Source organism: Dendrobates tinctorius, unplaced genomic scaffold, assembly GCF_039654945.1.
Source record: "Dendrobates tinctorius isolate UK_male_01 unplaced genomic scaffold, ASM3965494v1 ptg000082l, whole genome shotgun sequence".
Lineage (NCBI taxonomy): Eukaryota > Metazoa > Chordata > Amphibia > Anura > Dendrobatidae > Dendrobates > Dendrobates tinctorius.
Window position 1 is genome coordinate 23,538,754 of NW_027361750.1, and position 21,775 is coordinate 23,560,528.

A 21,775-nucleotide genomic window follows, 5' to 3' on the forward strand; every position below is an offset into this window, starting at 1 on the left:
GAAGTTTAACGCCTCATATGCTGCCTATCTGGGTACCGATGAGTCTATGTACCAAAACCTATTAAATCAGGCCAGAGGCAGGTCTAATGGGTGGTCTATAAGTATATCACTAAGACTAAGCTGATCCACTGTGCTACATAATTAGTGCAGTGTATTAGCTATGTGATCAGTGTACTGCACGATCAAGTTCCTTTGTGGGACTTACAAATCTTCTTAAAATGCGTAAAACAGAAAAGCAAGTGTGAAAGCTTCAACTTTTCCTGGAGTAAACAAGGGCTCACACAAGTCTATGGAGATATAAAATATGGTGGTACAAAATTTTTGTAATTCATTTCTTTTTAAACGGTCTTAATTGTGTAGAAGTAATGAGACTGAAATAAAAAGTCGTACGGCCATAGAATAAAGTTGTCACTTTTTGTGCAGAACCAAGAATAGTGTGAAATTTAACACCACTCCATGTCACCCAGTTTGGATTTTCATGACCAAGCTCTATATTTCAAATCTGAAACGTTACTCTATGTGGTAATAACTTTTTAATGCTACTACATGGGTACATGTGCCAGTGATTGTGTGTTTTGTTTTCTTAAATATCTCGACATATATGATTTGGTGATGGCAAATTTAAGTAGATATTTTTTGCGTCTATTCATGAAAATATCTGAAATTTGTAGAACATTTGAAAAGGTTAACAATTTATAAGACCTTAAAACTGTATTCCCACACACAACTGTCAATGAACGGCATTTCCCATTTGTCTACTTTACATCTGCTTTTTTTAAACGTCCTTTTATTTTTTAGGAGGCCAAAATGTTTAAAAGTTTATCAGCAACTTATTTCATGGAAATATCAAAAACCTATATTTTTAAGGACCTATTTACTTTTGAAAGGACTTTTAGGGGCTCTATATTAGAAAGCCCAAAGTGTTACCTCTTATTAGTGAATAAACCCATCATTACATTCAGGAAGTTTAACCAGTCAGTTGCTTAACAAAAATTGAACACAGAATGGAATGAAAAATTACGTTTTCTTCTAATAAAATTTTCACAAGGGATAGTAGAAGAAAAGCGACATACCAAATTATGCAATGTCTTCCCGAATGGGTATTTTTTTCTGTAGTTTGAAGCTACTGGTTGTTGTGCACGGCAGGGTTAGGTAAGGCAGGAGAGTGATTTGACTTTTGAAGTGAAATTTTAACTGGAATAGTCTGCAGACGCCAGGTTGCATTTATCTTGAAACGTTTCATTTTCACAAGGGGTGAGAGTAGAAAATGAATCACATTTTCACCTGTAATTTCTCACAAGTGCTGCAATAATATGTGGTCGTACAGTACATTTTGGCCACTTGGCAGGGCTCAGAAGGTTGAAGCACTGTTTGACTTTTGGAGTGCAGATTATGGTGGAATAATTTACAGGCACCATTTGTCAGACCCTTTAAGGTGCCCAGAGAGAAGGAAAAAAATGTGACCACATTTTGAAACTTGCAATCCTTGGAGGAATTCATCTATGATGAAGTGACTGTTTTGACCCCACAAGTATTTTTCCATGCAGTTTACTAGGTGGGTTCTCCCCCTTATATCAGTGCCATTCAAGTGGATACTAATTTCAGTCTGGGCATACTGCGGGGATCAGAAGGGAGTTGAGTGGGACATTTTGCGGTATTGATGGGATCCTTGTCGCTTTACCAGAAACTTTGAGGTACCAATAATGTGTAATGATAATCCCATTTGTTTTTCATTCATACCATTTTGAAATGTACCCATTTCTGTGACCCTTACATCTTATTCATGTACTTCTAGCAAGCGATTTGAGGATTTCAGAGAAACTACAGAGGAACAACTGGAGAACAGGCTTGAAATGTACAAGAAAGCCATAAAAAACCATGCCTATCGACAAGCAAAAGAAGAACTCGAAGAGGATTATGTTCCACTGGATGAGTTTCAGGCTGAGCAGGAAAAAGTTGAGGTTGGTGCATCTGCCATGTGTGAGGTGTTTGTACCATAACGCTAGTTGCCCATGTGATAACCAGCAGACATGCTGCTGTGACCAGATGTTTAGATGCTGCAATCTTCAACAATCTTGGCACCTTTTACAAAAAAAAGGGAGTTGGGGTCAGGGTTGGACTGGGACTAAAATTCAGCCCTGGCATTTGAAGTTACACAGGCCCACTAGTCACATGGTAACTATATAATATCTTTGTACACTTGTAGGTTACAAGAAGTGAGAGGAGATTAACACAACTATATAACATGTAGTCACAGCTGTGCCCAGTATTTCAGCTCAGTCCTATTTTTATTGCTTTTAGGTACAGTACTCCTCCCAAAGCTCTGTCCCCTTTTGTACGCAGGGTACCAGAATTCCTAGCAGAACTGCTATCCATTGGGCAACCAGACCCCCTGGTCACAGCCGCCCCTATCATACCTCCCAACTTTTGAAGAAGGGTAAGAGGGAGAAACACAGTGGCGCGCGCCGCTGCACATTTTAGGCCATGCCCCGGCCACATCCATTTCGCAACTAGTCACACCCATGTCCACGCCCAACCACACCTATTTGGCACTGCTGATCACACTGACTGGTACTGATGGCACAGTGGCTGGCATTATGGGCACACTGACTGGCACTAAGGAAGAGAGAAAACAGAGAAAGAAAGAGTGAGAGAGAACAGAGAGAGTAAAGAAAAGAAAGAACAGAGACAGAAAGAGGAAAGAAAAAGAAAGAACAGAGAGAGAGAAAGAAAATGAGGGAAAGACAGAACAGAGAGAGAAAAAGAGAGAAAGAAATAAAGAAAGATTCTATAAAGATACTATCAGCCCGGCTCCCATTGTAGTGCCCACCTGAGCCTCCCGGTGCAGGACATATCATGATCCGCTCACATGGCCGGCATCCCCGATTCCAAGGCGATCCTGCTGTCTGCGCTGTCGGAGGAGGACATGGTGATGGAACTGAAGGCATTCCTAATTCCGTCACAATCTCCTCATGAAATTCTCATTTCCGGTCAGCTTCCAGCATATCACTTCCGGTGGAACGTCATGTGTGAGTTTTAAAATGCTCCTTGGGGCTCCGCCGTATACCCCTGTGTCCGTGGGAAAAGCCCGCTTTGTATGCTTCGCACACACTTGGCTCTGCTCCCATACATCCCGTACACATATGGCTCCACTCCATACACACGCGGCCCCGCTCCGTATACCCCATACACACGCGGCTCCGCTCCGTACACCAAGTACACACACGGCTCCTCTCCGTACACACCGTACACACACGGCTCCTCTTCGTACACCTCGTACACACACGGCTCCTCTCCGTACACCTCGTACACATCCAGCTCCGCTCCGTACACCTCGTACACACACGGCTCCGCTCCGTACACACATGGCTCCACTCCGCACACCTCATACACACACAGCTCTGCTACATCTACCTTGTAAACCCCTCCTGATCCCATACATACTTGCCTCATCCAGCACCATGACAACCAGCACAGCAGAGTCCGGCAGACACCAAGAGGCAGGGCTGTGCGCACAGGACCTGTGATGAGGTCACAGGAGGGGTGCAGTCAGGGGTCACATGATCAGGGGTCTGGACAAAGGCTCCTGATCATGTGACCCCTGACTCCTCCCCTCCTGTGACCTCATCACAGGTCCTGTGTACAGAGAAGAGAGCAGGCAAGCGACGCTGTGATTGGCTGCGGGGGGGTCTCAAGCTAGGGCGAGGATGGGGTACGTGGCGACTTATCTCCCTGCAGTGCGTGCAGAGGGCCAGCAGCAGGAACAGCCAGGCCAGTGGCCGCATCAGCTGGCAAGCGGCCAGCCTCCCGCGGCCCAGCGGGAAAATGCCCGGTTGGGCATATTACCAGTCTGGGCCTGGTTGGGGTGCTCCCTTTGTACAACCAGCAGTCAACAGTCCTCCAGTCGTGCACAGGTTAACTTGTGCTTGCAGTCAATCTTCACCCTGACTGTGTCTTCTATTCCACATAATTGCATTTTCAATACAATACTTGCATCTGTACCATTTTTGTGGCGCCGTTTGTTTTCTTCTCCACATGAACTTTTCTTACTGTGTCGTTTTTGCGCTTGTATTACTTGATCTTATGTGACCATTGTTGCACCCCTCTCCCACATTATGGTCCTTAACAAGCAATGTATTTTTAGGTATAAATGGCTTACTGTTTGATATCTGAAATGTACTCTAGTACAATTATATCCCTACAGGAGAGAGACCGAAGAATAGAAGAACTGGAGATTGTGCTTGGTCTACAGAAGCAGTCAGGCGATGGTGAAGGTGACACAGGTATGCAATGTTTTCAGCATAGAAGTCTCTATAGATCTATGCGTACAAGACCTGATTTAAACATTTCTACACCTAGACAAAAGTACATACCGTAATTCTGCGCTCCCTCTTCCACCCCTCCTCAAAAAGATATTTAGAAATGTATTGATGCGAAAGTTGTCACGCCTTCTTAAACGAACTTCACCATTGCGTGTCTCATCAGATTGACGTTTCCTGGGAATCTAACACTCTTCATGACACTCGTATACTTTCTTTTAAGAAATGTTTTACGCTCTTTCCTCATTAATAAAGCCGTTAAGAGCTTTACTAGTAATTGTTGCGTATTAGGGTGTCCACCTTGGCGGATAGGTAGAGCTCATGAGCATATAGGGCCTTATAGGGATATTGTAGTGTTCTTTTGACACACTTCCCCTTTTTTTATATATATATAAATTATACACAAATTCCAAGACATCAGTTTTCACATATGTTCACTTAGTGTAAACTGAGCAGCACCGTTCCCCAAAACTATGCAATGAATGCTGTTTTAAGTCTTCGCAGCTTGATGAGTATAAAGCTCTGGCAAAAATTAGGAGACCACGGCAAAATGTTCAGTTTGTCTGATTTTTCTCTTTATAGGTATATTTTTGAGTAAAATGTAAATTGCTCTTTGATTCTATAAACTACTGACAAACATGTCTCTGAATTTCCAAGCAATACATTTTGTATATTTTTTTCTAAAAATGAGAAATGGTCAAAATTAAATAAAAGAACCAGTGCTTTCAGACTTCAAATAATGCAAGTAAAACAAGTTCATAATCATTTAGAAACAACAATACTAATGTTTTAACTCAGGAAGAGTTCAGAAATCAATATTTTGTGGAATAACCATGATTTTTAAGCACAGCTTTCATGCGTCTTGGCATGCTTTCCACCAGTCTTTCACATTGCTTTTGGGTGACCTTTTGCCACTAATGGTACACACATTTAAGCAGTTCTTTGTTTGATGACTTGTGACTATCCATCTTCCTCTTGATTACATTCCAGAAGTTTTCAATGGGTTTCCAGTTTGGAGAATGGGCTGCCCATGACAGGGATTTGATGTGGTGGTCTCTTATTTTTTTGTCAGAGCTGTATCTCTAGCTTCTGCTAGAGTTCATGATTTTTTGGTTTTGTCACTTTCGAGGTATAGAGAGCAGTAGATATATGTAGAACTCAAGCAATATGAGCGGAATGAATCACTATTGAAACCCCAAATCTGTAATTTTCTTTTAATACATTGTTTATACTAAGTCTGTGAGAGAGAAATAGCAAATTATTTTTGCCTGTGACTGAGCAAGACAGCACAAGCTGTAAAGATGCTAAAGATCTTAGTTTTTACACAGCCACATAAATTTGAAAGTGAAAAAAAAACATTGTGGTCGGAAACCCCCTTAAACTCTGTGTGACTGGGAAGAATAAACAAAACTACTGCAGTTTTCCAAAGTATATAGATCCATAATATGCATATTACAAATCTCCTTGTTCAAGACTTGGCTAAGAGCTGTATTTTTAGATCAGAATAACCTGATTGATGTAATACGGTTTTGCTCCTTACCCACTAGATTCTGCCTCTGTGGCCATAGATGCATTGACCAAACGGTGTCAAGATAAAGAAAAGGTAAGATCTATTTATATATGACCTGTAAGGCTGTGGCTGTCTTTAATTTCAATACCATACCACATCTCCATCCAATAACTTCAGCTATGACCCGTCATTCTCAAGGGTCTAGGAAGTGGCTAAGCTGGAGAGTAGAGGTGAGCGAATATGCTCAATTGGAATTACCCATCCAGGGTCTGGAGAGACTCCAGAGCATAATAAGGAATATTAATTTTGCGGAATGCAACTTCCCATAGGTTTTCTCATGCCATTCTATTTGCAGAGGACAGGTAAATTTTGAATTTCGCCAGACGCGCTCACCTGTAGTCGAGAGATATTGGTGTGGTTCTCCTTGTTCTACCTTGCCTATGTAATAAGCAGGTGCTGGGATGCAGTAACACAAATACTGCAGAGCAGGGATTGACTATATTTAATTATTTAACAGTGGGAAAAATCCTCACACAGAGATAGCCGGGTAGACAGAGTGCAAAGGTAAAACTGAGTTGGTAAAAGTTGGTTAACTAAACAGTCTCTTGTTAATGGTTTCAATTATCGTGACTGCCGCCTGTCACTTTCTGAAGGCCCGGTGGGTATCAGAATGCCGGCGATGTTCGGTGTAATGTCTGCTGGCGTCCTCGCCTAGCCACACGGTCCTTCTTCTGGTAACAGCGGTCAGTCTCCGGTTTTGCTGGCTGAGCCCCTAGTCCATATATCTGTGGCGTAAGAGAGTAGAGCTCCCCAAAAGATTCCACTCGGTGCGAGTCTCCTTTAGCAGCCACTGTGACCTGAAGGGCTGCACTGCAATGCTTTACCCGGCGTGCGCCTCTGAATATCAGTCGACACCCGTACATTCGTACTGTGATGTTCCGTCAATCGCACACTCCCCTGCGCACCCACCGGTTTCGGTGAGTCTCTCACTATGCCGCCTTTTCTCTTCATGTCGCGGCCTGTCGCTCCCCTCACAGTGGTTGCGGTCTGCACCTAATCGGCGTGCTGGTGGGAAGAACGCTTCAGTTGCCGCGCAACCTGTTTTGCCTTACACTGACTTGCCACGGCCCCTTCACCCTGGTTATTGGCTCGCTCCGGCTGCAATCTTGTTCCCCCAGGAGCAGGAGGTTCAGCACCAGAAGTTACGGACCACCTCTTCAGCAGCTAGCAGCCCGGTCCTCCCTTGTACATATGCCTGCATTTGGCATGGCAGGAAAGCAGAGTGTGTATCATTTTGGGAGTACTGTGGCGCTCTTGACCCAAGTTAACTGCATCATAAATGCCTCTGAGGCTGTTGGTTCAGATTAGGCCTTAGAATTTCGTCCATAACACGGCCCATAAAATACCAGCACTGTGTGTGTATGTAGGTTCTTGTCTTGAAAAGGTAACTGAGTGTCCTTTATTTTTTTTCATAAATCAACTGTACAAATCAAAAATAATAACTTTATTATATATATTCATAGAAAGCTGCATCTTTCCCCTCCAGGACTGGGGTAAAATCTGTTTTCAGTGAAGACAAATTTTTACATTACTGAAATACGGGAGTAAGTAGAGGAGGAGCTCTACCCTCTAGCTCTACGCTCCTCATACCTCCCCTCTACATAAAATATAAGTAAAGGCCCCGTCACACTAAGTGACTTACCAGCGATCCCGACACCGATATCAAGGTGTCAGGATCGCTAGTAAGCCGCTATGTGATCGCTGGTGAGCTGTCACACAGACAGCTTCACCAGCGATCAGCACAGAGATGCCGAGCGCCCGGCATCGCTGGCCATCTCTGTAAAAAATAGAATCAAAATAAAAAATATAGTTATTCTCACCTTCCAACGTCCCGTTCAGCCATCCTGCCTCTCTCCACGCTCCAGTCCCAGTGATCCTTTGCAAGAATCACCGCGAGATGTCACGGTCTCGAGGGATAACAAAGTCTCGCGGTCATTCGTGCAAAGGATCACTGGGACCGGAGTGTGGAGAGAGGCAGGATGGCTGAACGGGACTTCGGAAGGTGAGAATATTTTTTTTTTTATTTTTTTTATTATTTTTTACAGCTGATCGCTGGTCTCCCGCCTGTCACACGCAGCGATGAGACCGGGACCAAAAGAAATGTCCAGAGGTTTCTTCCAGCGATCAGCGATACCGGCAGGGGGGCTGATCGCTGTCACACACAGCGATCTCGCTGGTGAGATCGCTGTTACGTCACAAAAGTTGTGACTCAGCAGCGATCTCGCTACCGAGATCGCTTAGTGTGACGGGGCCTAAACAATTGCCATCTCCTAGCTTAGTAATCGTAAAGTCTATCCTCAATGAATATGAAGATTTTTGGTACTCATTGTATAAAACCTTAGTCTTCATCAGAGGACACTGGAACCATGGGCTAGTCTGCCGCCAGTGGGAGGAGAATACGAACAATACATCTTGACGAAAAAAAAAATTGTCTCCTACCCGGTAAACTATTCTTTGTCTGCTAGCACCTGACCTCCTCAGTTAGTGAGAAAACAACAGGATAAGAAAAAAACTAAAGTATAAAGGAATATAAGAAAAAGTATAACCACCCAGAGAGAGAAAACCTTTAACCCCTTAATGACCACCGATACACCTTTTAACGGCGGCAGTTAAGGGTAGTTATTCCTCAGCGCAGCTTTTTAGCAGCGCTAATAAATAGTGTTGCAATGATCGCCGTTATTCGAATAACTGGGACCACAAAAAAAGTCAGATTTTCCCATTTATTTCTCTGTCCTCTGATATGATCTAGCACATCAGAGGAGGGAGAAATGGGGTCCCACGAGCCCCCTGGTACCTCCGGTTTCCCTCCGGCTCTGTCCCCCAGCCCTCGACGTCTTCTTCTGGGAAGAAATGGTGGATGCATGCACAGTGCGCCGCCAAGATCTGCCTGCCAGCACCTGGCAACAATAGGAGATTTCTCCTATTGGTTCATTTTTATCACTGTGATAGACCCTATCACAGTGATCAAAATAAAAAAAATAGTAAATCAAACTTCCATTTATCATCCCCTTAGTTAGGTAAAAATAATAAAATTAAAAAAAAGTATTTCCATTTTTACATTACAGTTGGGTTCAGAGTTAGGGTTGGGGTGTTGGGATTTACGGTTAGGTTTGTGGTTAAGGATGTGATTAGGGTCAGGGGTAGGGCTGTGTTAGGGTTGGAGTTAGAATTGGAGTGTTTCCACTGTTTAGGTACATCAGGGTGCTCCCTTCCTTCTGAGCCCTGCCATGCGCCCAAACAGTGACTTTCTCCCACATACGAGGTATTGGTGTACCTAGGAGAAATTGCACAACAAATTTTGTGGTCCATTTTCTCTTATTACCTTTGAAAATAAAACTGAGTCTAGAAGTAAATTTTTTCCTTGCACATTGCTTTAGTATTCGGGAAGCACCTAAAGGGTTAATAAACGTCTTGAATGTGGTTTTGAGCACTGTAAAGAGTTCGGTTTTTAGAATGGTGTTGGGTATTTTCTGCTATATTGACCCCCCCCAAACTCTTTAATCCCTTCGCGACATGCGCCGTACTAGTACTGCTCTGCGGGAGGTGCAATTGTGCTGAGAGCAGAACTAGTATGGTGCCGCGATCCCTGCAGCCTCATGTTTAGTGCCGCGGCGATCGGGTGTGGGTGTCAGCTGTATGTGACAGCCGACACGCAGCAGCAATGCCCACGATCTGTTCTAGCACCGATCGTGGGCATTTAACCCCTCTGATGCCGCTGTCAGTAGTGACAGCAGCATAAAGAAGCATTGCACAGGGAGGAGGCTCCCTGTGCTCTTCCATCAGAATAATGCAGTGTGAACCAAGATGGCCGGGTTCTACAAGGAGCTGGCTTGCGAGCGCCTGCTAAGAGCAGGCATTGGCATGCCTCTTTCCCTGCCTGCAGATTGCTGATCTGACGCTGTGCAAAGCGTCAGATCTGCGATCTGACATTATACAGTGCTGTCCCATAATGAGACAATATAATAAAGTAAAGAAAAAATGTGTAAAAATATTTTTTTAAAAATCCCCAAATAAAGAAAAAAATAAATATTTTTCCAATACATTTATTTATGTAAATGACAAAAAATGTACACATTTGGTATTGCCGCATCTGTAATGACCCGCTCTATTAAACTGTCCCACTAGTTAACCCCTTCAGTGAACACCATAAAAAAATAAAAAAACGAGGCAAAAACAATGCTTTATCGTACCGACGAACAAAAAGCGCAATGAAACGCGATCAGAAAGACTGATGTAAATAAAAATGGTACCATTAAAAACGTCATTTTGTCCCGCAAAAAACAAGCTGCTATACAGCTCCATCAGCAGAAAAATAAGTTATAGCTCTCAGAATAAAACTACGCAAAAATAATTTTTTTCTATAAAAGTTTTTGTAAATGCGCCAAAACATAAAAAAATATAAATGAGGTATCGCTGTAATCGTACGGACCCAAAGAATAAAGCTGCTTTATTTTCCCTTCACCCATGACAGCACACCTGAGAGAGGATCCGCCCCACCAGGACAGGAACCTACTGAAATATAAGGGCGGCACCTCTCCCCCCGCTTCAGTTGGGTTCCTGTCCTGGAGCGGGATCCCAGTCTGACAGCGGCAGTGGATGAAAATGGACCCAGGGCCATCCCGGGAAGAGCAGGTCAACTTACCTGCAGCGCTGGCAGTCGGTGGCCTGGAAGCGCAGTCACCGGGGATCCTCCTGCAGGCCCCGGGTGCAGTTAGGCGGCCTCTGTAGCGGGGCGCTCCTCTGTGCCTCCCTCCCCTTGTGCGCGCCCGATCCTTCTCCCTCGGACACGACAGGGAGAGCCGGGGGCGGTTTCCGGCGTCTGACGTCTGCGGCGCGGGGCACCCTGGGAGTGCGCCAGCTGACTTCACAGATGCGACGGCAAGATGGCGCCTGGTGCGATGCCGGCTGCAGTAAGAAGAATAGTGGCGGCCGGCGGTCGCAGGGGGGAGGGGAAGACGGATCGCTCACCGGACGGACCTATTTAAAGGAGGACGAGGAGCAGGGCGGCCAGGTGATACAATGGGGTCACAGCAGGAACGTTCACCGTCTCCACCATCTCTGCCCCCATCGCAGACCTCTGCACGTAAGCATGGCAGCCGTTCAAGCGGCAAAAGCAGCAGACGCCCGAGCCATAGATTGAGGGATTCCTCGAGATCGAGAGAGCACAGACCACATGCTCCAACACAGCCTCCGAGTCCGGTACCCGACTTTATGGGTGGTGAGTGATCTTCGTGAATGTTAGACCAATGCTAATAGGGTCCTTCTTGTGTGTTATTTTTCCTTAGGGAAAAGCAAAAAAGCAGGGAGCAAAAGAAATAATAGAGAGTGCCATATGTTAAAGCCCCCTAGCGAGAGAGTGGCAAAAGGACCGTTGCGCCAGCTGTATCCAGCGAACCATGGCGGAGGAGGTGCCGAGCCTGGCAACTAACCTCAGATCAGTCATCAGATCTGAGGTAGAAGGCTCACTTAAAATGTTATTAAAGTATAAGAGTAGGAGAGACTCCCCTAGTAGCATCATTTGTGGTGACCCCCATCAGGAAGGGAATAGAAGATAGAAGAGCAGTTGGCCCTGGAGGCAGAAATCCTAAGTCTGCTAGACAAACACGTTCTGACCGAAGTCCCAAGCGAACAGGAGAGAAGGGGATTCTACTCACCCCTCTTCCTAATAAAAAAAAAATCTGACCAATCATTCAGGACGATTATAAACCAGAGGCCTCAGTCAATGGATAGAAAACCAGACCTTCAAAATGGAGTCAGTAACTTCGGCCATAAAGCTATTACACCACAATTGTTTTATGGCTGTAGTCGATCTAAAGGATGCCAACTACCACATCCTGATCCATCCAGAGTACCAAAAATACTTAAGGGTAGCTCTCTACATCCAGGGCAACCTCAGGCATTTTCAATTCAGAGCCCTTCCATTCGGCATATCCATAGCCCCGAGGGTGTTTACGAAAGTCGTAGCGGAGATGACAGCCTTCCTCCGAATCCACAACACAATTAGAATACCCTACTTGGACGATTTTCTAATAGTGGGCAACTCGGAGCATCACTGCACAGAACAGGTGGAAAGGGTAACAGATACCCTACAGAGACTTGACTGGATGGTGAATATCAAGAAGTCAAGACTACAGCCCCTAAAGAGACAAATATTTTTAGGGTTCATCCTGGACTCGGAACAACAAACTTGTCTGTTGCCAGAGGCCAAGGTGGAAAAGCTGAGGAATATGACCTTGGTAGCCATAGACCAGCCTCACATGACCCTGAGGGGTGCGATGTCCTTACTGGGCACCCTGACAGCCTGTATTCCAGCGGTCAGATGGGCACAATTTCATACCCGTCGACTGCAAGCAGAGATCCTATCGGCACAGAAATCACTAAGAGGGCGTTTGGAAGGAAGGCTGGAACTTTCCTTAAAGGTCAGAAACTCTCTCAGATGGTGGTTAGACAGGGCAAACCTGGTAGCAGGAACATTATGGCACAGACCAGTGTCCGATGTTATCCTGATGGACGCAAGTTCCTTGGGGTGGGGGGCGCACCTGAGGGGACAGGCAGCCCAGGGACCCTGGGGACACCAAGAGCAAAACGCATCCTCCATCCTAAAAAAACTACGGGCAGTAAACAAAGCCTTAAAAATATTTATTCCCAGCCTAGAAGGCCGCAATGTCCGGATCATGTCGGACAACAAAGTGACAGTGGCGTATATCAACCACCAGGGAGGGACAAGGTCACACTCCTTATTGAACGAAGCCAACAAAATTTTTCACAGAGCAGAACGACATCTACTCTCCCTAACGGCACTACACATAAGAGGGGTAGAGAAACATATAAGCCGAATTCCTAAGCCGCAGCACATTGAGTCAAGGAGAATGGGCCCTAAATCACTTAGTGTTCCAGAAGATAGTACAACTCTGGGGAGAGCCGGAAATAGACATCTTTGCCAACAAAAGCAATAGGCAGGTAAAGAGATTCTGTTCATTGAACCCAGAAGAAGAACAATGGGCAGTGGACGCATTGCAAATTCCGTGGAGTTTCAAACTGGGTTACGCCTTTCCTCCAGTAGCTCTTATCCCAGCAGTGGTGAAGAAAATAAGATGATCAGGCCAGAGTGATCTTAATAGCCCTGTTCTGGCCAAAAAGGCCCTGGTTCTCGTTACTGCAGATGATGTCCCTTTCAAATCCATGGGTACTACCAGAGATTCCAGACCTGCTAGCTCAGGGTCCAGTATTCCACACGCAAGTCAAGGGGTTCCATCTGACGTTGTGGAATTTGAGGTCACTTTTAAGAAATAGCGGGTTCTCCCCTGGGTTGGTGGCTATGCTGATGAAAAGTAGAAAGCCAGTAACAACTAACATATATGGTAGAACATGGAACAAGTTTCTGCAGTTCCTGGGGAAGCCGTTAGACCAAAAACCCCCGATCAAGGCCATCTTAGAATTCTTACAGGCAGGACTACAGCTGGGCCTAGCGGTAAATACCCTTAAAGTACAGGTTTCAGCACTAGGCGCTCTATATAACTGCAACATAGCAGCAAACAAATGGGTAGCCATATTTATTAAATCCTGCCAGAGGTCTAGACCAATTCCATTGCCAAGAATGGCTCCGTGGGATTTAAACCTCGTGTTAGAAGCTCTCACGAAAGAGCCATTTAAACCGGTTCTCCAACTGCCAGTAAAATATCTCACCCTAAAGACCATTATTTTAGTGGCCCCTACATCGGCCCATAGAGTAAGTGACTTACAGGCCCTCTCAGTTAATCCACCTTATACCCAGGTGTACCAGGAGAGGGTTGTCCTAAAAACAGACCCTGCTTATTTACAGAAAGTTGTATCAGATTTCCACCATAGCCAGGAGATTGTCCTCCCCTCCTACTGTGAGAATCCAAAAAATCCAGGAGAGGAGAAATTCCACAAACTAGATGTTAAAAGAGGCCTCTTAGAGAATATATCAGTGACTAGCCAGTGGAGGAGGTCCCAGTCCCTATTTGTGCAAAAAATAAACAGAGGGGAAGCGCACTAAGGCGGTAAATGAGGGACACCAGCGTGTTTAACAAAGGTAATCCACTCACCTGATGTGTTTGTGAAGGGTCACAACCACCTAAGGAAGTTTTGGCCACTGCAGATACCGGGATGCAGATAAAACAGTAGAGAAGACAAAAGCCGTGGTTTGTCCGCACTAGACCACAAGGAACCAACTGAAGATGCAAGCAAACCTTTATTCACATTCAAGCCAACGCGTTTCATGGCCTCCTGGCCACTTCATCAGGGCAGCAATGTTCCATCTCAGGTGTGCTGTCATAGGTTCTGGAAAAACCGGCTACCGGTAAGTAACCATGGTGTTTTTTCTCCTTCGCCTCATTGGGGGATACAGGTACTGTGGGTGTATGCTACTGCTGCCTGGAGGTTGACACTAAGTGAAAAAAAGAGGATAGCTACTCCTCCGCCGTATACACCCTCGCCCCGATTGCGGGCGGATATCAATTTTTGATTAGTGTCCGTTGGAGGCACACGTCTGTGTTTTTTCTTCACTTTTTTTTTCCCCCATGAAGATGACAGGGGCAACAGACCCTATTGAAAGGGTCCGATTTCCCCATCCAACAACGGGCGAGTGTCACCTCCACGTATCCTCTCCCGCAACTAGGTATTGAAACCATGGGTTGTACAGAGGCACAAGCATAGTCCGTGCGGCCCCACTGTTCCACCAATGCTAGACTGCGGTGCTGCAAGGTGGCGGACGGTCCCTCTCCTCGCCCCAGGAGGGAAAGACAGAGCTAGGGTGCCTGCACTGTCCTATATGTGGCCCCCTCCCATTTACCTGAGCTGGGAAGCTGAAGATTCATCATGGAAGAGGATGGCCGGGGAGGGCTCCTGCAGCGACCACAGGGCTGGAGCCCTTAGCCTGCTCATCGGAGGTCGGCGCGGCGGTCAGCATGTCCAGCCAGGAAGCCTCAGTCTGGGACTCTGTGGGAGGTGGGTCCGCCCCTCCGTCACAGGCATGCATTGTAAATCGAGCCCGCGGCTTCGGCCGAAGCTAGGCTGCGGGCGGAAGTCCCGCCTCCCTTCCTTGCGCCATTTCCGGCGGCCCGCCTTTCGGGTCTGGGCAGGCGCCGTAAAAATTGAGCCCCCGGCTTCGGACCAGCGCTAGGCCGCAAACTGGAAGTACCACCCCCAGAACTCTTCTTCGGCCGACGGGGGCACAGGACTGGGGTAAGTTTTGCCCGTGAGGCCATGCTACAGGGAAAAGTGAGGTGCTCCCCCCCCCCCCCTCCCAGCGGTCTGCAGTTCTGATGCCTGGCAGACTCAGCATGTCCGGAAAAGCAAAGACGCACACGTTTCTATACGCTGCATGCATCTCTTGTCGGGCAGCTTTTCAGCAGGTGCAGAGCAAGCGAGTCTGAACGCGCCCAGGAGTCCTCCCCCGCGACCGGGACCAGTGTTCCAGACCCCCCGGAGTGGAACCTATCACTGTCACAGGCCATGGCATCGCTTACGAGAGCAATTGAGTCCCTTCGCGCCTCAGATAGGCGAGCCACTGTCCCTGCCCCTGTCTTAGAGGGGTCCTCCACCTCACAGGAGCCTCCAGCCTGCAGGGGCCACTCTCACTCCAGGCAGACTCGGGGGAAACGAACCCACACGGCGTCTCCAGGTCCATCCGGTGCCTCAGCATCCTTGAGCTCCGCTTCTCGCTCCCTGTCACCAGTGGTCGATGGTGAGCAAACCTCAGATTTTGAATATTCCGGGGTCTCGTGAAACAGTGGACAGCCTTATCGAAGGTGTCAACCAGACTTTAGGAATTGAGGATGATTCCACCTTGGCTTCAGGTCATAAGGTGGCATTTAAGCAAGTTAAGCGACAGCATAGAGTATTTCTCCTTTGTCTCATTGGGGGACACAGAGACTGTGGGTGTGTGCTACTGCCGTCTGGAGGCCGACACGAAGTATACAAAAAACAAGTTAGTTCCTCCTCCGCCGCATACACCCTCGCCCCGATAGCGGGCGGAAACCAGTTTTTTGCTTAGTGTCTGATGGAGGCACACGCAGTCTGGGTCTCTCCAGACTATTTATTTATTTTTTTTTAACATTTTCTTGCTATGAAGAGGAGACAGGGGCGACGGACCCTATTGAAAGGGTCCGATCTCCCCCAAACATCAACGGGCGAGCACGCGCGAGTATCGCCTCCGCGTATCCTTTCCTGCACCGAGGGACATCTCTGGGACTTTTCCCCAGACATCTATTTTTTCTTTTTTATTTTGAGAAGATATGACAGGGGCAACGCATCCTATTGAAAGGATCCGATTTCCCCAAACCATCAACGGGCGACCACGTGCAAGTGTCCCTCCACGTTCCCTCTCCTGCGACATGGGACAATATGCCAGACTTAGCCCTGTCCACCCCTAGGTAGCGAAACCATGGGCTTGCACAGAGGCACAAGACTAGTCTGTGCGGCCCCACTGCTACACCAACGCTAGGCGGCGGTACTGCGTGGTGGCGGACGGTCCCTCTCCTCGCCCAGACAAGGCAGACGGAGCTAGGGTGCCTGCACCGTCCGAAGATGGGTTACCTCAGGGTAAGAAGGGCTCCTGGGCAGCGGGAGGTTCCAGGCCAGGGCTGCCACGAACATTCCAGATGCTGGAGCCGGCTCCCCTCTCCTGCCTGCGGGCAGAGCAGGAGGGCAGATCCTCGGCGGTCGTTTTCCCCTCCTTCCTTCCTGGTCAGCCTGCCACGTCTCTCTGCAGTGGCCAGGCTGGGGAAGGAGCACGTGGGGTAGGTGAGGCGCCAATATAGGGCGCCAGCTCCGGCGGGCGGGGCTCAAATTTAGCCTGCGGCTTTGGCCTAGGCCGCGGGGGAGGCCCGCCCCCCGGCACCGGCGGGTGGGCAGTGCCTAAATTTAGCCCGCGGCTTCGGCCTAGGCCGCAGGGGGAGGGCCCGCCCCCCAATGTGACGTCAGATCCGGCCCCCGCCCCCGACGCGACATCAGATCAAGCGCCGCTCTCGGGTACTGGGCGGGCGCTGGATAAAATGGAGGCCCCGGCTTCAGGATGGGGTAGGCCGCGGTCAGGAAGCATCGCAGCCTACCCAGGGAGACTAGCAGCTGGGAGCGAGCAGCAGCAGCAGGGAGACAGCAAGAGCCCGGGTAAGTGCGACCCCGTCTTGGCCACACTAGGGCAGGTTGTCCTCCTTCTCCTCATACCCCTGTATGATATAAAAAAAAAAAAAATTTTCTAGCCGTGTTTTTCCGCAAGTATGTCTGGAAAGGGGAAGAAACACACTTTCCTTTTATACCGCATGCGTTTCCTGTGGGGCTGTGTTCCCGCGAGCGCAGACTATTAAAATATGTGAGGCCTGTAGTTCCGAACGTGCCCAGGAGCCCTCCCCTCCAACGGAGCCCAGGGGGTCGGATCCCCCAGAATGGGCGTGATCACTGTCTCGGTCTATGGCTTCACTTACGAAGGCGATCGAGACCCTTCAGGCCCCGGATAGGGGTAGAGACAACGGCTCACCGGTTTGGGAAGGTTCATCCACCTCACATGAGCCGCCGGCCTGCAGGGGCCGCACCCTCTCTAAGGAGACGTACAGGGAAAGAGCCCATATGGCGTCTCCGGGCCCCTCCGGTGCTTCGGCATCCGTGAGTGCGGCGTCTCGCTCACCGTCACCATTGTGTGGGAGCGAGCAAAGTTCGGATGAGGACAGGCAGGAATCCTTGGATCTGGATACCCCCCGGGTGTCGGGAGACGGTAGACAGTCTCATTGAGGCCGTCAATCAAACTCTTGGTATTGAGGAGGATGTCTCCCTGACCGCAGGGCATAAGATATCTTTTAAGAAGGCCAGGCGCCCACATAGGGTGTTTAGCACTCATCCAGAATTCGAGGACATGGTGCAGCAGCACAGGGAACGCCCAGACAAGCGGTTTTCAGGACAAAAAACGCTAGAGACGAGGTACCTGTTTGCACCAGAGTTTTGTAAAAGTTGGGCGGAATCTCCGATTGTGGATCCCCCAGTGTCACGCCTGGCCTCAAGATCGTTGTTGTTGGTGCCTAGTGGTTCATCCATTAAGGACCCCACGGATCGGCTCATAGAAGGTTTAGCCCACTCGGTGTATGAGGCATCGGGATCAGCGCTTTTGCCTTCATTCGCAGCAACATGGGTGGCCAAGGCCATGATGTCGTGGTCAGAATCTTTGAATAGAGTCCTGCAAGACAGAGACTTGCCGGTAGAGGTGTCTGAGATAGTCACTTGCCATCGCGATCTGATTTGCTATCTAATGCATCCTTGGATGTGGCTAATTGCGTGGCGCTAGCGGCAGCAAACGCTATCGCCATTAGGAGAGCCTTGTGGCTAAGGCTGCGGCGGGCTGATTCGATTTCTAAAAAATCGTTAATGTCCCTGCCATATCAGGGTAATCGGCTTTTTGGAGAGAAGCTAGACAAGCTTATTTCAGATGCCACAGGGGGAAAGAGTAGCTTTCTCCCACAGCAGAAGAGTAGACCGCCCTTTCGTCAACCGCAGGCGCGCTTTCGAGCATTTTGCGCCCCAGGATGGGCAACAGCGGCCGGTTCTACTGCCCCAGCTCGTCACAACCAAGACAGAGCGCCAGGTCACGTATAGAGCCAACCTGCTGGGGAGGATGCGGGGCCGTCCACCCAGGTCAAGGGGAGCTAGGTCCCAAAGGCCCTCAGCAAAATGACTTGAGGCATCAGGTACCCGAGGACAGCAGAGTAGGCGGTCGTCTGCTCAGGTTTCGCCACGTCTGGGTCAATGTGGCACACGACGCATAGGTGGCGGAATTAGTGTCATTCAGGTGCAAGATAGAGTTTATCGGACACCCTCCAAAGAGATTTTTTCATTCCCGGCTTCCCAAATCAGAAACCCGGGCAGAGGCGTTGCTAGGTGCCATCAGGATTCTTCTGTGCAACGGGGTCATTGTCCCGGTACCAGAGGGCGAAGAGGCCTAAGGATTTTATTCCAACCTGTTCGCGGTCCGCAAGAAGGACGGAACAGTAAGACCGGTTTTGGACCTAAAGCTCCTAAACAGGTTCATCAGAGTCAGGCACTTTTGGATGGAATCCCTCCGGTCAGTGATATCGGCCATGGAGCAGGGAGAGTATTTGGCCTCAATCGATGTTCAGGATGCCTACCTGCACATCCCTATCTTTCCCCTGCATCAGAAGTTCCTTTGTTTTGCGATCAATGGCCGGCATTTCCAGTTTGTGGCTCTGCCGTTCGGGTTGGCCACGGCACCCAGGGTATTCACGAAGGTGATGGCGGTCGTTATGGCCATTCTTCATTCTCGGGGCATAGTAGTGCTGCCATACTTGTAGTGAAAGGGCCGTCCTTTCAAGCATGCGAGGAGAATGTCAGCATCACGCTGGATACTCTATCCCGCCTGGGATGGTTAGTCAATGGGAAGAAGTCATCTCTTACCCCAGCTCAGAGGATTCCATTCCTAGGGATGATTTTCGACACTTCCCAAGGGTTGGTAATTCTCCCTCAAGACAAGGCCCAGGCGCTCCGGCAGGGAGTTCAGAGTCTTCAGCAGCCAGGCCCTCACATGATTCAATTTGGGATGAGGGTTCTAGGGAGGATGGTAGCAGCAATAGAAGCAATTCCGTTTGCGCCGTTTCATCTTCGCCCCCTGCAGCATGCTCTTTTAGCAGCATGGGACAGGAGTCCGTTCTCCCTGGATCATCAGTGCAGGTTGTCCCTTCAGGTCCGGCGGGCACTTCAATGGTGGACGCGCGACTCCTCTCTCCTTCAGGGGAAACCCTTTCCTCCAGATCAATGGTTGGTGGTCACGACCGATGCGAGTCTTTTCGGTTGGGGAGCAGTGTTTCGTCATCACACAGCACAGGGGCAGTGGTCTCCCCAGGAGACTCTTCTGCCGATCAACTTGTTGGAGATTCGAGCAGTGCGGTTGGCGTTGCAGCATTTTCAGCACTGGCTAGTGGGTCGCCCAGTCAGGGTCCAGTCAGACAACGCCACGGCAGTGGCGTACGTGAATCACCAGGGAGGCACGCGCAGCAGGGCAGCCATGCGCGAGATAGAACATGTACTCCGTTGGGCCGAAAGGCACCACTCAGTAATCTCAGCGGTTCATATACCAGGCGTGGAAAATTGGGCAGCAGATTTCCCGAGTCGGCAGGGGGTCGTGGCCAGAGAATGGTCCCTGCACCCCGAGATTTTCCAGCAGATTTGCCAACGGTGGGGAACTCCGGACGTGGATCTGATGGCCTCCAGGGAGAACGCCAAGGTGGGCAGGTTTGTTGCCCGGTCTCAGGACCCGCGAGCAATTGCAGCGGATGCATTGGTTCTTCCATGGAGCCAGTTTCGGCTCCCATACCTGTTGCCTCCTCTGCCTCTTCTCCCGAGGGTAATCAGGAAGATCAAGATAGACAGGGTTCCGGCAATTCTGCTGGCTCCAGACTGGCCCCGTCAAGCTTGGTACGCGGATCTAGTACAGCTCCTCGCAGACTTGCCATGGCGTCTACCGGAACGGCCAGACTTACTGTCCCAGGGGCCGATCTACCACCCGAACTTAGGGGCCCTGTGTTTGACGGCATGGCCGTTGAATCCTGGGTTCTGACCCAGGCGGGGTTTAGGCCCGAGGTGGTGGCCACGATGGTTAGCGCCTGGAAGCCGGCCTCGGCGAGGGTCTATCATAACACGTGGAAGGTTTTCTTTCTCTGGTGTCGAGAGCACGGGGTTGCGCCTTTGTCCTTCTCGGTTCCCAACATTCTGGCTTTTCTGCAGTCAGGCCTGGACGCAGGTTTAGCCCCGAGTTCCCTAAGGAGACAGATATCGGCCTTGTCTGTCCTTTTCCAGCGAAAGATCGCTACCAATATGCAGGTCAAGACATTCATTCAGGGGGTCTCGCATTTGGTGCCCCCCTTTAGGGCTCCCTTAGACGCCTGGGACCTTAATTTGGTTCTGGGTGTCCTGCAGGAAGTCGAATTGCCATACCTTACCAGGAAGGTCGTGTTTTTGGTAGCCATAACCTCTATTAGGCGGGTCTCGGAATTGGCAGCCCTATCCTGTAGAGCGCACTTTCTGACCTTTTTTTAAGGATAAGGTAGTCCTGAGACCACCGCCGCCGTTTCTGCCGAAGGTTGTGTCCTCGTTCCATAATAATGAGGACATTGTTTTGCCTTCGTTTTGTCCAGCCCCGGTACACAGAGTGGAGAAGGCGCTCCACACGCTGGACCTAGTAAGGGCCCTCAGAAGGTATGTGTCGAGGACAGCACCTTCTCGCCAGACAGATTCGTTGTTTGTGATCCCCGAAGGGCGCAGGAAGGGGCTCGCAGCCTCACGGTCGACCATAGCCAGATGGATTCGCCTTACTATCCAGGAGGCTTACCGTATTAGAGGCGCGCTGGTTCCAACTGGAATAAGGGCGCACTGGACTCGGGCAGTGGGCGCCTCTTGGGCGCTGCGGCATCAGGCTTCGGCAGAGCAGGTATGCAAGGCGGCAACTTGGTCAAGCCTGCACACGTTCTCTAAGCATTACAATGTGCATACTCAGGCTTCGGCAGATGCGAGCCTGGGTAGGAAAATTCTCCAGGCAGCGGTGGCACACCTTTAAACAGGTGGGCATGCGGTGTGGATTGGTGAGTTGCTCCCACCCAGGGACTGCTTTAGGACGTCCCACAGTCTGTGTCCCCCAATGAGACGAAGGAGAAACATGGATTTTTGTGAGTACTCACCGTAAAATCCTTTTCTCCGAGACGCTCATTGGGGGACACAGCACCCTCCCTGATAGCCAGTTGGCTCTTGTTTATTTAATTAGTATAATTCCTTATTTAATGTAGGGTGGTCCTTTTTCAGACATATAATTTTCTGCGTTAAGGCTAATTTATTGTTATGTTCTCCTACTAACTTGTTTTTTGTATAC

General features: G+C 49.0%; 1 protein-coding gene across 1 annotated transcript in view; it reads left to right on the forward strand.

The window, feature by feature from the left end:
• Positions 1–21,775, forward strand: part of LOC141097006 (kinesin-like protein KIF20A) — a 72,140-nt gene that overhangs the window by 42,784 nt on the left and 7,581 nt on the right. The window contains exons 15-17 of the mRNA XM_073583980.1: positions 1,796–1,961; positions 4,205–4,283; positions 5,867–5,922. Coding sequence (XP_073440081.1) covers positions 1,796–1,961; positions 4,205–4,283; positions 5,867–5,922 — 301 coding nt within the window. The remainder of the gene's footprint in view (positions 1–1,795; positions 1,962–4,204; positions 4,284–5,866; positions 5,923–21,775) is intronic.